We start from the raw sequence: 17,155 nt of genomic DNA, 5'->3' as shown, positions 1-17,155 counted from the left end.
ATGCAGCTCATCCACTCCTGCAGCTCCTCCACTCCTGCAGCTCCTCCACTCCCCCACTCCTGCAGCTCCTCCACTCCCCCACTCCTGCAGCTCCTCCACTCCCCCACTCATGCAGCTCCTCCACTCCTCCACTCCTGCAGCTCCTCCACCTGCAGCTCCTCCACTCCCCCACTCATGCAGCTCCTCCACTCCTGAAGCTCCTCCACTCCCCCACTCATGCAGCTCCTCCACTCCTGCAGCTCCTCCACTCCCCCACTCATGCAGCTCCTCCACTCCTGCAGCTCCTCCACTCCCCCACTCATGCAGCTCCTCCACTCCCCCACTCCTGCAGCTCCTCCACTCCCCCACTCCTGCAGCTCCTCCACTCCTGCAGCTCCTCCACTCCCCCACCTATGCAGCTCCTCCACTCCTGCAGCTCCTCCACTCCTGCAGCTCCTCCACTCCCCCACTCATGCAGCTCCTCCACTCCTGCAGCTCCTCCACTCCTGCAGCTCCTCCACTCCTCCACTCCCCCACTCCTGCAGCTCCTCCACTCCCCCCACTCCTGCAGCTCCTCCACTCCTGCAGCTCCTCCAGTCCTCCACTCCTGCAGCTCCTCCACTCATGCAGCTCCTCCACTCCCCCACTCATGCAGCTCCTCCACTCCCCCACTCCTGCAGCTCCTCCACTCCCCCACTCATGCAGCTCCTCCACTCCCCCACTCCTGCAGCTCCTCCACTCCTGCAGCTCCTCCACTCCCCCACTCCTGCAGCTCCTCCACTCCTGCAGCTCCTCCACTCCCCACTCATGCAGCTCCTCCACTCCTGCAGCTCCTCCACTCCTGCAGCTCCTCCACTCCCCTACTCCTGCAGCTCCTCCACTCCCCCACTCCTGCAGCTCCTCCACTCCCCCACTCATGCAGCTCCTCCACTCCTGCAGCTCCTCCACTCCTGCAGCTCCTCCACTCCCCCACTCCTGTAGCTCCAAGTGAAGGGTTGGGATTCCTATCATCTCAACTGACATTCCAACGCCATCATGTCTTGAATGTACCATACAAGTAGGTAGGGCATACAGAACAGTATGAACCACCACATAAAACAATAAGTGTTAAGACTTCTTATCCGAAAAGAGAAAAGTCTACTAAAAACAGAATCCTTCATCCCTCCAATTCCTAACTGGCCATCTGTGTTCTAAAGCAGTTCAAATGACCACCCTACTGTACCTCAGGGGGCTGGCCTCAGTGAACCTCACAACATAACTGACACTGACCTGGAGGGAAAATAAATGTCACCGGCATGATGTGTGCCATAAATACCGTGTGCCTTCCATATTGAAACATAGTCTTTCTTCTGGGTGATTCACGGTTGCACCTATCCTTCTGCTATAAGCTAGGCTAAGAGTTTCTGCTGTAGCGCTAATCAAGTTCTTGATCATTTCTTCAGATCAAGGATTCACTTTCAACACAAAGTTAAGTTTTCAAATGATCATAATCTGGTGAGTGGAACTGTGTTTTGTTATTGCAGTGCGGTTGCTGTTGCTGTTGTTAGCCATCTCTTTCAAAATAGCTTATGTGTGTGAAATATTGTTGCAGTTAAACTTTAGATAACCCCTGTTACTTTGTGTGCTGAACGTGAACATATTTTTGGAATGGGAAGTAATAGTTGTACATTTCGATTGGTAAGTGTTTAGCCTAATGGTTGTGTTTTTGTGTTCTTATGATTGAGACCTACTGGCTTATTATGTCCTTGTGAATGGACTGATTATTCTTTAACATCATGCTGTGTGTGACTGCTGTCTTTCTATCAGTCTATGTGTTTTACAGAAAGTACGCTCTCCAACATGGAGTGCACCGCGTATTACGGTCGCTGTCCTTTCAGCATCACGGGCCTGTCACACTCTGTGACACTGTAGTCACTTTTGGTGATAGTGGAATGGTGACGGCGTTAGGCTACCATGGGTTGTGAAAACAGTGTGGCTTGTTGCTGTTGGTAGCATTGTCAGTGCGGGTGCCGTCTCTGTGTGAGTGGCAGGCCGAAGCATGGCTCAACCTCAGGCCTGTTTCATTTTAGTTGGGCGCATTAGGCCTAAGTGATGCTATGTTTCTGTTATTTCTCTTGATTTTTGAGTTTGGAAGAAACATGTTCAACTGAAGGTCCAATAGCCACGATTCGCCACCGTAATGTACTAACAATTGATCATCCACATTGATGTACCCACTATTTGAAAACCACAAAACAGTATCCTTTACTCTGTAACAGGAATACTTATTTAACGGAAAAGCACATCCATTCAAGCTAGTGACCAAATCCAAAAATCTATCTATTAATTGCACAGTCGCTCTAATGACGTTGCGCAACATCTGCATTGTTACAGGGTGCTCTGGCATACGGAGGGGTTATCCACTTTAGCATATGCCAGCATGCTAAACGCTGTGCCAAGCGTAACCCAGGCATACGCAGAACAGCTGGCATTGTGTTCGGCTCACCGGCTGATCACGGCATCAAAGGCATACTAGAGGGTTCTGTGTGAAACCTGGCCATTTGTGCTCTCTTACTGGGAGCATCCAGTTCAAATCAGGCTGAATATTCCATCTTTGACAGACAAACATGCCAAAACCTGAGGTAAAATCTGTCCAAATTAATTTCAATTTAGGTTTGAATTGGGTGTGTATTGTGAATGGGAAAAAACAATCCATTTGTATTGTGAAGAGACTTGGTCAGTCGTCAGTCAAGAGGGCGCACCATAACCATTTGGCTATTTGGTTTTGTGTTCAGGAGGTTTTGTTCTGTCAATACCTTTTCTCTTGGATTCGAATGCCTCAGAGTGGCTAAATTGCCCCTCCATTATCAAGTCAATGTCTCTTGGAGACGTAAGTGCACTTAAAAATAGCATTAGTGCCCGAGGCTAGCCCTTAATTACGGTATGTGCATCTGAGCATGCACACTGCCTCTGTATTGTCAGAAAAAGTTCCATTTCTTAGTCTTTCTATGTGTATGTGAGGGTCAAGGAGCTTTGGGGATCGGCCTAACCTTTGTATGGTACTCCATAGCAAGGCTAAGAGCATCATGTAACGGACTGCCAGGGGGTTTCTACAAGACAATGCAGAATTCCTAGCGTAAATGGTCAATGCACAGTGTCCTATGGAGTAATTACATAATAAAGTAACGACATGATTGTGAAGCACAGAGTTTGTAGAGTACAGTACTTCTACTGGAGAAAACTATGATTACTGCTTATTCCTTTATGATAGTGAAGCCCTGGTAGCGGATAGCTACTCCGAAGGCCACGGTAACATTGTGCTTAATTACGTTTCCATTGTCTTGTGATCTGATTGCGTGCGACTGAACCACAGGTTTGTAATTTAACACAGTTGTTGAGGAGGGTTCTGGAGCCTTTGGTGTTTTCTAACCCATATTTGTGCTGTGAACATGGTCACATGGTCAGAGTGGAATGGACTCAATTTAAATCGAATTACCATGCAGGCAAATTAAGCTGTGGAATTTAATTTGAACTGTTGTAAAAATGCTAATTTCAGAACAGCCTGGAAGCCCATATGCAAATACAACACTATTTTACAATAATTCATATTAGGGGAGGCAAGCATAAAACACAATTTACAACCCCCTGACATCTGGGAATACAGTATCATTAGCCCTAAGTCTAGCTAGGAGGTGCGGCTCAGTGTGCTCACATGAGCCTGTGTGTGTGTGTGTGTGTGTGTGTGCGCGTGCGTGCGTGCGTGCGTGTACAAGCCTGACAGAAGGTCTATGAATGTGTGGCTCTATGGATGAATATAAATGGATTTAAAAGCATCGAGTTAATGACCATTGACATATACACTCCGTAAAAAGATGTATAACTTTGGAGAAAAACACCATATTATTCCATAATCTATTCATATACTGACACTGACCCTGACAGCCATGCGAGTGACACAGTGACGTGGTCGGGCTTGAGCCCTATGATAATGCCCGTGAATAACAACAAGATGGGAAAGTCTGTTCCTCACAGTGCACTGAGGAATTATATTGCACATTATGTTCGCCGCAGAGCCGCGCACAATTTGACCTCTGCATGGAAACGCACTAGTCTGTCTCCTGATTCTACTTGAGCCATCAGAACCTGGCAAGAGCACTTTCATTTGTTGGTGTAGGACGCAGCCAGCGTAACAAATGTATGTAATTCCCCACGTTATTGTTCTCCCTTTCTCTCTCTCTCCCTTCTATTCTCACTCCACACGCAACGACTTGAGCGAAGAGAGTAAAAGAAAGAGAGAGGGAGAGATGGACGGATGAATAAATAGATGGAGAGTATTTGCTTTTCCACTTTCCATGTAGTTAATCAAGGGCTACGCCAGAGGGAAAGATAGAGTGTTCTGCATCCCGAATGGCACCATATTCCCTTCCTTTGACCAGGGCCCATAGGTGCCATTTGGGATGCATCCTGTGAGTGAACGCGTGTGAAGGACAGCCAGATAGAGTTTTGGGGACGAAAACGGTTTGAGTGTTTACAGATGTCCGGGGGAGCCCGTCGATACTTATTCGACACATTAAAAGAGGAGCGTTCACTCCACTGGGATACAACACGCCATCCGTCATTAGTGGAGAGAATCAATTAAACCAGCATTAGGCCCCAGGGTGACTTAGTTTGTATTCCAAATGGCACCCTATTCCCTATATAGTGCACTACTTTTGATCAAAGCTTCTATGGGCCCTGGTCAAAATTGCACTATATAGGGAAGAGGATGGCATTTCGGACAAACCATTTCTAATCCAGCCCTAGGTACCTCTATATTATATATCTTTTCAATTTTGACCAGGGCCCGGAACTGAACAGTTCAGTGATTCACTAGCGACATTTAATGCAACGACTGTTTGCCTCCCCAGCATTCCTAGCAAACAAACAGCACCAAACAAAACACAACAAGCCCTGGAGGTTGTTAGAGGTCTAATGGTTTTGCCTTTGTGCTTGTTTGTTTGTCCTCTCTGGACCCTTCCTCACTGCAGCTAGACACATATTGACGATCCATTGATCATTATTGATCATTGAAACACTCCCGAAGATCACTCCTTCAGAGTAGGAATGGGTTTTCCTGTTCGTTTATTGAGCAACTACTTAGGTCATATGTGACTTGTTGCTTTCAATCCCTCCTAAATCAATCGCTCTATGGACCCTAGTCAAAAGTAGTGTAGGTAATAGGATGCTATTTGTGACATAGTCATGGGTTTGAGGGAACTGAACAGCTCAGTGATTCACTAGCGACATTTAATGCAACGACTTATGTGTTTCAGACATAAGGAAGTGGATGGCTGCAAACGTTCTACTTTTAAACTCGGACAAAATAGAGATGCTTGTTCTAGGTCCCAAGAAACAAAGAGATCTTCTGTTGAATCTGACAATTAATCTTAATGGTTGTACAGTCGTCTCAAATAAAACTGTGAAGGACCTCGGCGTTACTCTGGACCCTGATCTTTCTTTTGAAGAACATATAAAAAAAACATATAAATGACCATGCTGGTCATTTATGAACATTTGAACATCTTGGCCATGTTCTGTTACAATCTCCACCCGGCACAGCCAGAAGAGGACTGGCCACCCCTCATAGCCTGGTTCCTCTCTAGGTTTCTTCCTAGGTTCTGGCCTTCCTAGGGAGGTTTTCCTAGCCACCGTGCTTTTACACCTGCATTGCTTGCTGTTTGGGGTTTTAGGCTGGGTTTCTGTACAGCACTTTGAGATATCAGCTGATGTACGAAGGGCTATATAAATAAATTTGATTTGTTTGCCTCCCCAGCATTCCTAGCAAACAAACAGCACCAAACAAAACACAACAAGCCCTGGAGGTTGTTAGAAGTCTAATGGTTTTGCCTTTGTGCTTGTTTGTTTGTCCTCTCTGGACCCTTCCTCACTGCAGCTAGACACATATTGACGATCCATTGATCATTATTGATCATTGAAACACTCCCGAAGATCCCTCCTTCAGAGTAGGGATGGGTTTCTCTGTTTGTCTATTATGCCATTGTTCAACCAGAGAAACAGCATGGTTGTTTGGCTCCACCACCGGCGTCCCCCCATCTCACCCCGGGGCTCATCAGGGAAAATAATGCCCTCTATCAATAGTCCCGAGCCCAATTTGCCACATCAACTAAAGTAATAGCCTCAAATCCACATAGGCACAGTCCTATGCCAACAAAAGGTCCTTTCTATCCATGCCTATCCACATGTTAACCAAACAAAGCATTGCCATATAGCATTTGTCCGTGTTAGCATCGTTAGCGCCAAAACCCCAAACCCTCCCTACGTGTGTGCTGTCCTGTCCGGGGACATTTTTTTCCCGCCTTTGCGGGAGAGGTTAGGGCAGCCAGCCGGACATGGGCACACAGGACTGGCTTCGAGGATGGTGCCATCTGTTGAGCAGGCCGAGTCAGCCATTTTCGCCCTCTCACGTGTCTCATATCCTCCACCACATCTCCTCGCCTGCGGGGCTAACACACCCCAGTTGGGCTAACACACTGCACTGACGGAGGCATTCAGCTTCCCTTCTTCCTCTATGGGGTTTTAGAGTGTTAAAATGAGAAGGTGGGTGGTGGGAGGGGGTTATTCAGTTGGTATTTTGGTCTTTCCTCTCACGGCTAGTGCAGTATTGGGGAGAGTCCTAAGGCTGAGCTGAGCAGCTGAAGTGTTTATGCAGATGCAGTGGCACACTAGAGAGAAAATGGATGCAGTCACTGGCATGGAGCTAACACAGAGGCTCAAAAGCAATGGAGAGAGAGAGAGAGACAGAGACAGAGAGAGAGAGAGAGAGAGAGAGAGAGTGAGAGAGAGAGAGAGAGAGAGAGAAGGAATATCTGCAATAAAGGGTCTATAGCAACAAAGAATAAAGGTGGAGAGAAGAGAGAGCTGAATATAGCTGTTTATATCTGATTATAAACTGGATGGTTCGAGCCCTGAATGCTGATTGGCTGAAAGCCATGGTATATCAGACCTTATTCTATGGGTATGACAAAACCTTTATTTTCCTGCTCTATTTACATTGGTAACCAGTTTATAATAGCAATGTTTGTGGTATATTGCCAAAATACCATGACTAAGGGCTGTATCAAGGCACTCTGCGTTGCGTCATGCATATGAACAGCCCGTAGTCATGGTATATTGGCCATATACCACACCCCTTCTGGCCTTATTGCTTAAATATAGCAGGATACACCTGAATAGAGCTGGATATAGCTAAATATAACTGGATATAGTTGAATAAAGCTGGATATAGCTAAATATAGCTGGATATAGTTGAATATAGCTAGATATAGTTGAATATAGCTGGATATAGTTGAATATGGCTGGATATAGCTTGATATAGCTAAATATAGCTGGATATAGTTGAATATGGCTGGATATAGCTTGATATAGCTAAATATAACTGGATATAGCTGAATATAGCTGGATATAGCTAAATATAACTGGATATAGCTTGATATAGCTAAATATAGCTGGATATAGCTAAATATAGCTGGATATAGCTGGATATAGCTAAATATAACTGGATATAGCTTGATATAGCTAAATATAGCTGAATATAGCTTGATATAGCTAAATATAGCTGGATATAGCTTGATATAGCTAAATATAACTGGATATAGCTGAATATAGCTGGATATAGCTAAATATAACTGGATATAGCTTGATATAGCTAAATATAGCTGGATATAGCTAAATATAGCTGGATATAGCTGGATATAGCTAAATATAACTGGATATAGCTTGATATAGCTTGATATAGCTAAATATAACTGGATATAGCTGAATATAGCTGGATATAGCTAAATATAGCTGGATATAGCTGAAAATAGCTAGATATTGCTAAATATAGCTGGATATAGTTGAATATAGCTGAATATAGCTGGATATAGCTAAATATAGATGGATATAGTTGAATATAGCTGGATATAGCTAGATATAGCTGGATATAGCTAAATATAGCTGGATATTGCTAAATATAGCTGAAAATAGCTGAATATAGCTGGATATAGCTGAATATTTGGATATAGCTGAGAGAAGACATAATCCCTGAGAAAATATGTACTACTACAAATTGTTCTGGATCTCCGTTCTTTTACACCTCAGCTATGGACACCGGTCTGTCATCCAACCCCCTATCCCCAACCCCCTCTCTCCTCCGTTACTCAGTCATTGCTGGACTGCCGTCACCTTCCCTCACGGTCAGTTTGTTTTGGCTTGGAAATGATAAACCAGCACAGCTGTCCAAAGGGCTATCAGATCAGCTGTTAGCACGCAGACACCAACAGGGAGAGAAGGGAAGGTGGGGATTTAGGGGTTAGGATGGCCAAGTGCATTTGTGGTTGTCTCATGGGTTACATCTGTGCTCAAATTCCCCCGTGGAATGCCCACTGGCGACTCGAGTTTGGATGTCTGGTAGTTGGCTTTCCTTTATTTTCTTTTGCATGACACATTAGTCATAGCACCTAAACTACAAGTGCATGGTGACATAGTCCATGTTCATGGTCTATTCTATTCTAAATAATTGCTAGTTGTGCTCAATAGAAAGCACATAAACTGCTGCTATGATTAAAATGGCCAAGTCAATAAAAACCTAGACACACCTGAAGTGACAATTTACTTTTCCATTCATCTCTCTCACTGTGAAATATATGCAGTGGGAGGGGAAAATTGAGATGGGAGAAAATGAAACAGATTGCAGAGAACATTTCTCAACCAAAAGTTTCGAGTCTCGCCCATCAATTTCTCTTTTGCTGCTCCCTCGTCTGTGACCTTGGGAGGACGCTCCGCTATTCAAACACATTCAAGCTGAAGAGGGAGATTCCTGCGGTGTGAAGGGTGTAATAAAACTTGTATTCACCTGCTGCACCTGCTTCCTGGAACGTAGTGATTAATGGGAAGCGGTGTTAAGCAGGGAAAACGGAGTAGGATAAACTCACTGGAGTCTGAAAACTGTTGTGACACCTCAGTGCTCAGATTTCAACTCCAAACATCCTGTAACTCCAATCCAATGTCTTTTTTTGTGGTGATATATATGGTTATCTCCATATAGGATAAGAATGTAGAGGAATGGACTTATGGCCATGGCCTTGTACTCATCAGGGTGTTGGGTAGAGAGAGAGAGAGAGAGAGAGAGAGAATGCTGTGTTTTTGTGTGTGTATGACTGTTAGTGTGTGTATGTGACAATGAGATAAGACCACTTACAAGAGACATATCTCATCCCTACAGTGGCACGAACTGAGGAGAAAGAGAGGACGAGAAGAAGTGACGAAAAGTGACACTTACTTTCAGCGTCGGCGAGAAGGAGGAGCAGACCCAGGACGAGCAGTGCGGGTCTAGCTATGTGCATCATGGGACAGCTTGGCACCAGCATGCTTTGGCAGCCTCAGTGGTGCTGGCTCACAGAGCTCTGTGAGTCAGTCTGGTCTGACTTCTCAGATGCAGGATATTCACAGCCTGCGGGGGGAGAGAGGGAGTGGGGGAAAGAGGGAGGAAAGGAGAGAGGGGAGGGAAAGAGAGTGAGGGCATGAATGAAACAAAGTGGTTTGGCTTCTCGTACTTTATCTATCTAGTGCACATTTCTGACATACCCACACAGACTCAGTAGGATCTGACAGCTAAAGAGGAGAGAGGGTGATGTGCTCGCAGCCTATATTCGGACACTTCGAACGCATGTTAGTGTGTTCACGTCCACACGCACGTACACAGATGAAAGGGCTCACTAACGCACTCGCAGCAAGGATTTGCACACAAGCTCTAATCAAATTAACTATTTGTTTGTGATCATCACTGTTACATGTCAGACTTTTACATAATTTGCTAAATCATTTACTGATACCATGTGCTATGTAGAATGTAAAAAAAAAAAAAAGGTTCTGAGATGTACATACAGAAAACTCACACATTCAACATGCTAGCAGGGGAATCCTAAACTGTTTAGCCTACTATATTAACACTAATGGGGAACTAACCTAAACCGTCCCTGGAGAACCATATAGCTGGCCATTCAATTCAGGGCACCTAATGTCTCCTTTCGTTCTTTTTTGAGCATATGGTGAGACAGTAACATATTGGTGGATTTCTCTCCAGAGACCAGTGCTATCCATAAACTATGTAGTGACAAATTGCCACCATTGTTCTTAGTACCCTTAAAACCACTCAGCTCCACCTCATATGTATGCCCGTCTTACACCAGTAGCTGCAGCTTTAATAGCTTTAAGTGTCTCCAAATGGATTAGGACAAAAGAGAAGGCAACAAATCTATACAGTTTGATGGAGTAAGCTAGAGTTAGCCAAACTTATACTGTATGCAACCAACACCTCCTTTATCAACCACTGCTTGAAGTACACATTAAATCTGTATGACCAAGTAGGTTAGGCTTGTGTTCCCTCTCATGTTTCGCCACCCCTTCCTTTATCAAAAGCCGCTATGTGGATGGGGTAATTGATCTGACAGAGCATGATAGCATTAGCAAGTAGCCCACTCGATTCCGCGTCATGAATTTGCAAAAGCTCGTGCTTAATCCATAGTGACTGACACGTTTTGGTGGTCATGAATTTGCAAAAGCTCGTGCTTAATCCATAGTGACTGACATATTTTGGTGGTCATGAATTTCTGGACTCTTCTGGTAGCTAATCCGCTCCATGAGCTCTGGTGACACACAGTGTATTAGCATTAGCATGCTAACCAGTTAGCATGATAGCCTAGCATGGGAGGAGGCTATTATCTGAGACAGACGGTGCATTCCAATATACACATTTTCCAAGCAGGTCTGCACAGATTATATAATGTGGATTTGGTTCCTGAGATGTAAAACACTTTTCCAGGCATTGTAGATATCTAATCAGTATGTAGATCTGTGCTTAAAATGTGTATTTGGAACGCACACAAAATGGTTGAACTTGCTTGAGGTACACTGACGCTGAGAGCCTTCACGCTTCTTCAGACGGACACATCATTTGACCTCTGACCTCTTAGACAGCTTGACATTTAGCAGAGAAGCACCGAAAGCTAGCTAACAGATAGTATTGACTATTAGCGCATTAGCCACACCACAGGTGCAGACAGAGCACTGTTTACCCTCACTAACACATTAGAGGTATCGCATAATCCTTTTATACACGGGGCTCATTCGTCCGGCTATTTATCTGATGATTTATAAACAAATAAAACATCCAGAAAACCAAAAGTGCAATCAGTGTGGTAGACGATGACAAAGTACCTAATTTCCCTGCTACCCATCTCCCCGCCTCTCTCTCCCTGTTTCTCCCCCTTTTATTCCTTCAGCTGTAGCCTGTAAATGGCAGAAAAGACAGGGAGATAGTGCACCTGTCACACTCCATTTGTGTCGTGGGGAGATAGACGTGACTACCTGTCTCAGAGCGCCGTGAGGCCTGTGGTGGCCGTGAGGCGTGTGGCGAACAGAATCAATTTGAAGCAATCTCAACCTACAGTACACACCCACACACACACACACACACACACACACACACACACACACACACACACACACACACACACGACTAGTATTTATAGTGCATTCTATTCCATAACACTGTGTAAGGATAGGGATATCACTGAAGTGCAATCCATAGTAAGCACCGACAGAAACAGAAAGCTCCTCTAATCAAGGTCACTGACGTCTTTTTTATTTATTTATTTGACCTTTATTTAACTAGGCAAGTCAGTTAAGAACAAATTCTTATTTTCAATGACGGCCTAGGAACAGCGGGTTAACTGCCTGTTCAGGGGCAGAACGACAGACCTTGTCAGCTCGGGGATATGAACTTGCAACCTTCCGGTTACTAGTCCAACGCTCTAACCACTAGGCTAGCCTGCCGCCCCACGTCTTCCCTGACTTTTGCTTTGCATGCGAAATCTGGGTTGATAGCCTTTGAGTTAATTAATGTAGTGTGAATTTCCATAATGACATGACATTAGGAGTCCTCACTATACACAGTACTCAGCAGCCTTCCCTTCCTTTCACTTCCTCCCTCCACTTCCCTCCACATGCTGATACAGACAAACAAAGCCATCTGCATGTTTCGTAAGCACCAACCAGGGGAGAGGAAGGCTGTGCTATCCATGTGAACACAAGCAGCCCTAATGAGAACAAAGTAGCCGACAAATCGATCCTGAAATTGGAACCTAGAACCTAAAAGGGTTCTTCGACTGTCCCATTAGATGAACCTGTTGAAGAACCCTTTTGAGTTCCAGGTAGAACTCTTTCCACAGAGGTATTTAACCCAAAAGAGTTTTACCTGCAAACAAAAAGGGTTCTCCTATGGCTGAATAACCTTTTTGGATGTCGTTTTTCTAGTAGTGTACATCAGAATTCCCTGTGTTACCCAAGGCACATTGTTACCTCAAATATTACCTCTGACCATTGTCACCAAAGCTTTCCTTCCGCAACATGGCCGCTCTGTTTCACGTGTCAGTTCAATTTCACACATACAGCGATGTTGATGCTTCCATTGAACATTTATTGCCCAAAAAAAGAAGAAAAGAAACAAGAACAAATCTTGTCCTTTCTTTCCGAGCCCCTCGGCGGTATTATTGTGTACCTATTCAGCAGTGTTCCATTCAAAGAGCCGGTTGTGATAGGATCATGCATTATTAAACAAAAGGCAGACAACAAGCACAATGTTAATTAGAAAATGGGGAGATATTGCCAGGCAGTGGAGGAGGAGAGGAATAAAGAAAGAGAGGGAGGGTTGATGAGTTGTGTTCTCTCTCCCCTGATTCTTATCACTCCCTGAAAAGGTTGATAGAGGGAGGGAAACAACGGAGAGAGGGATTCTCTGTAGAATGGCCAACCCGTTTAGTGTCTTCTTCTACTGCATGTGGGAGCTACGTGTCTCAAACAATGACTAGTGATTTATTTCAGAGCTTTTATTTCAGAGATTTATTTCAGAGCTTTTATGAAATGTCAAACAATGTTTGATAAAAGACACTTGGGCTCATTATTTTTGTTAAAACATCTTGAGATGACTGTTTGATGATCAACAGACGTGAACACATTATTGTAGCATCAGCATCCTTCTCCCTCGATCCCTTTCCCCGCCATGCTGCGGTGGTCTTGACCCTGAAGGCATGCTGTTATAGAAGCAAATTCCATCTACAATGACACATTCTGTGTTAGCGTGCTAACTTAGCGTGCTAGTATATCCACTATATGACCCAAACTAATGGGAACCAAATCCTAGCATGAGCATTATATTAATGCAACTGTTGAAAATAAAAAATTGGCATGGGATAAAAACAATACCCCATAACCAACCTTGACTCATCTTTCATGCATGTTGCCTCAGTTTTGCTTCAACACATCAATTGGGTTTCAAGGGGTCCTTTATGTTCAGGAATAGCATGCAATGCTTTTCCCATCTTATAAAATGGATTACATGGAAACAGTTGTTGTTCTTCCCCCAAAAAACAAAGCGGCCACAAAAATACCAAGCCCAACTATTAAGTCAACCCCTTCCTTAATTGTGTGTACACACGCAAAGACAGAACTCTTGCAATGCCACTATATTGGGGCTAAATCAAAAGCTTCACACTGTACTGCCCAAGTATTATGCCTCACAGAGCAAAACAAATACGTTTTTTGCCTTTTATGAAATGCTCCCTTTCAATGCCCTGTCGTAAACAATGCAGTCATTACATAGTCCAGAACCACAAGTAAAACATGGCAGTTTTTAAAAAACTCCAGCAAGGTAAAGCTGTGTTTTTAGATGTTTTATACAGTATCTTGTATCCAGATGCCACGCTAGAGGTAAGAGTCAAACGCTCAAGGACTCTATAATTAAGGCCAAACCGCTATTCCATAGGCCGAGCGCTCACCCGCCTATTTCAACCGAGAGGTCAAACGGCATCTCCACAGAGGGCATAGGGTATCGTGTACCCATTCCTCACCCTCCCCCATCTACCCATTTCAACAGAAATATGACTTCAATAGAGTTGAGAAAAAGGCTACATGAAAAATGATTTGCGCCAATTCAACAATAATAATAATAATAATAAGGTGCCCCCTGGGTTATTGCTATGTGTCATATGATTGGAGTTAAAATGTCTCCCGTTGGAACACTCGACAAAGGCATAACTTCCCCTAGCAACCATCCGCCCACCTGTGAAAAAGGGTGCGGGCTAAGTCAGAGTGGCAGACCATGAGCTTGGGATGCTGACTGCACTTATTATGCGTGACACATGCAGCAGTCTTTTATCTTGCCTCCTTCCACTCATCTATTCATCTCTCTCATTCCAACCAAATCTTCTTCTTCTGTTCTCTGCCTCTCTGATTCACTCTACTTTCTCTCCCTCTGTCTTTCACTGTCATTCCTCTCTGCCCTTCTCTGTGACTTTTCTCTCTCTCATTCGCTCATACCTCCTGTCTCAATCCTGCCGCTGTACTCTGTTTCCTCTCTTTCCATCGCTCCCTCCATCTCTCTCTCACTTTGATTTAGGACTGGCGTCTGGGACGTTTCTCACGCATCGCCCCAGATCAGCGGGCATGTGCAATAACATCCCTCAAGCTAAGCTAAGCTATGCCCTCAAGTGCAGCCTCCACATGAAAGCTTCTGACAAACCGCGGCTTAGAGAAACTTATTTACCACCCCACCCCCCCTCCTTCCGACCTCAGCCAAACAAGCCTCCCACGCTCATAAATTGCGTTTTCAGAGATGCTCGTCCCACCCGAGTTACTCTGTTGTCTCCATGTTTATTCGAACGTCAGAGGTGTTTGTTTATGCCGTGGCTAGCGGCTAATCACTAAAGGGCTAACAACAAGCTAGCATCCTCTCTAGCGTCCCACTCTTTGTTGTTATGAGTGACGCCTTCCAACACAAGACACTGAGATAAGCTTATTGGGTTCGGGTGACATTTCCTGCGCCAGTAATTGGGTTTAAAAGCACCTGCTGTGTCTGGAAGAAGGAAGCAATGGTGATCTTGTTGCTGCATCGTGTCCCCAGGTGCGGGTACAGGAAATGCCAAAGCCATTTCACCTTCGCAGCAGGAGTTTGAACTTTGAGAAGCCTCCAAATAAAGTTTGTCCGAAGGGAGTTGTTTGTTTACCTAATCCCCAAAGGTCACTGACAAAGTAAACCCATAGATATGTCTAAGAGTTGCTTAACTTGTGCAATGTATCCATCTGTGGTTCTAGCTCTGTAGGGAGAATTCATGCAGGTTGGTATTTGTGTCATGACTTACCCTGGAGACAGCTCTGCGGAGGGGTCACTAGCTGGCACAGCCACAAAGTCATGAAATCTGATTTTATACCTAACCTTAAAAACACTGCTAACCCTAATGCCAAACCCTGACCTTAACTTAAGACCATAAAGCTATTTTTACAATATAGCCCATTTTGACTTTGCAGCTGGCCTATCTAGTTCTGCCTTCAGGGTAAAATTCATGACAATAAACGTCAACCTGTAGAGTTTAGATAAATACAACAGTTTTAACAGGCTGGTGTTTGCCCATATAGCTGCAAGAAAAACTAACAATGGAACAGAGGCCAATATATACTGTATATTCTCAGTTTACTATAATGATCCTATGTGACTATCTAGCACTGTCTCCCTCTCCCCCTCTCTCCCTCCTCCCTCCCTCCCTCCCTCCCTCCCTCCTCTTCTTCATCTAGCAAATTTTCCCTGTGCCTCTTACCTTGTCTTTTTCACTTTTCACAGTAAAACACCTCTTGTTATTTGTTAACGCTTCCCTCGCTTTTACTCTCTCCCTGCATCTCTCTCTCCCCGCCCCTCATCTAATCCGTTATCCCCGTCTCACAGCAGCTGTTAGGTTCAGATGGATGGTCCCCCAGTACACGACCTTGACCACCAGACTGGTGAGTGATTATCCCAGTGCCCTGTTGGGCTGCTCCCCTGCACACTGGCATACAGAGTCAAACACACACACACACACACACACACACACACACACACACACACACCTAAGCTTCATTGTTAAGCATCAGGGACACTAGGGGGGGAATAACATCACCACAACACTCTACATCTGTGACTGCTTGTTTGTATTTCTGCTGGCCTTGATTACATTGGCCAACACATGGTTAATTCAATCATATAGAATACTTGAATGCCTCTGAGGGCTCCCCCATGCACTTGAGGGGCCACGAGTTTGTGTGCTGTCTCGATGCTGACGATTTAGAAGTGCATAGTGTGTCGTGCTCGTGTCGCCGCCGTCCACTGAAGGACACTTCTGTATGAGTGCCGTGTTTCACGTAGAAAGGAACTCATTACCGTGTAAATGTGATGCATTCAAGTGCCCATTGTATGAGAGGGAGAAAACAGTAGACTCAGCAGCCGCCAACCTGGAAACAGTGGGATTCAATTTACGCCGCATGAACAGGGGAGGGCCAAATCATGTTACATATTATGAACAAGAAAACAGGGGAGAGGGAGTTGAGAAGGAGGGAGCAGGCAGAGAGAGTGAGGTGGAAATAGAGAGAGAGGAGGACAACAGAGAGCGGAGGGTGGAGAGTGGTGGAATGAGACAGAGAGAGAGGAGGACAACAGAGAGCGGAGGGTGGAGAGTGGTGGAATGAGACAGAGAGAGAGGAGGACAACAGAGAGCGGAGGGTGGAGAGTGGTGGAATGAGACAGAGAGAGAGGAGGACAACAGAGAGCGGAGGATGGAGAGTGGTGGAATGAGACTGAGAGGGAGAGGAGGACAACAGAGAGTGGAGGGTGGAGAGTGGTGGAATGAGACAGAGAGAGGAGGACAACAGAGAGCGGAGGATGGAGAGTGGTGGAATGAGACAGAGAGGAGGACAACAGAGAGCGGAGGGTGGAGAGTGGTGGAATGAGACAGAGAGAGAGGAGGACAACAGAGAGCGGAGGGTGGAGAGTGGTGGAATGAGACAGAGAGAGGAGGAGGACAACAGAGAGCGGAGGGTGGAGAGTGGTGGAATGAGACAGAGAGAGGAGGACAACAGAGAGCGGAGGGTGGAGAGTGGTGGAATGAGACAGAGAGAGAGAGGACAACAGAGAGCGGAGGGTGGAGAGTGGTGGAATGAGACAGAGAGAGGAGGACAACAGAGAGTGGAGGGTGGAGAGTGGTGGAATGAGACAGAGAGAGAGGAGGACAACAGAGAGCGGAGGGTGGAGAGTGGTGGAATGAGACAGCGAGAGAGGAGGACAACAGAGAGCGGA

General features: G+C 45.2%; 1 protein-coding gene across 1 annotated transcript in view; it reads right to left on the bottom strand.

The window, feature by feature from the left end:
• The window catches only part of LOC115138079 (receptor-type tyrosine-protein phosphatase delta-like), a 206,512-nt gene that overhangs the window by 143,272 nt on the left and 46,085 nt on the right, over positions 1-17,155 (bottom strand). The window contains 1 exon segment of the mRNA XM_065025473.1: positions 9,278-9,448. Within this exon segment, the coding sequence (XP_064881545.1) occupies positions 9,278-9,365 (88 nt within the window). The 5' untranslated portion in view covers positions 9,366-9,448.

The sequence above is a fragment of the Oncorhynchus nerka genome, linkage group LG12, assembly GCF_034236695.1.
Source record: "Oncorhynchus nerka isolate Pitt River linkage group LG12, Oner_Uvic_2.0, whole genome shotgun sequence".
NCBI lineage: Eukaryota > Metazoa > Chordata > Actinopteri > Salmoniformes > Salmonidae > Oncorhynchus > Oncorhynchus nerka.
Note: the sequence above shows the minus strand (reverse complement) of the source record. Positions and strands in the feature narration are given on the sequence as shown.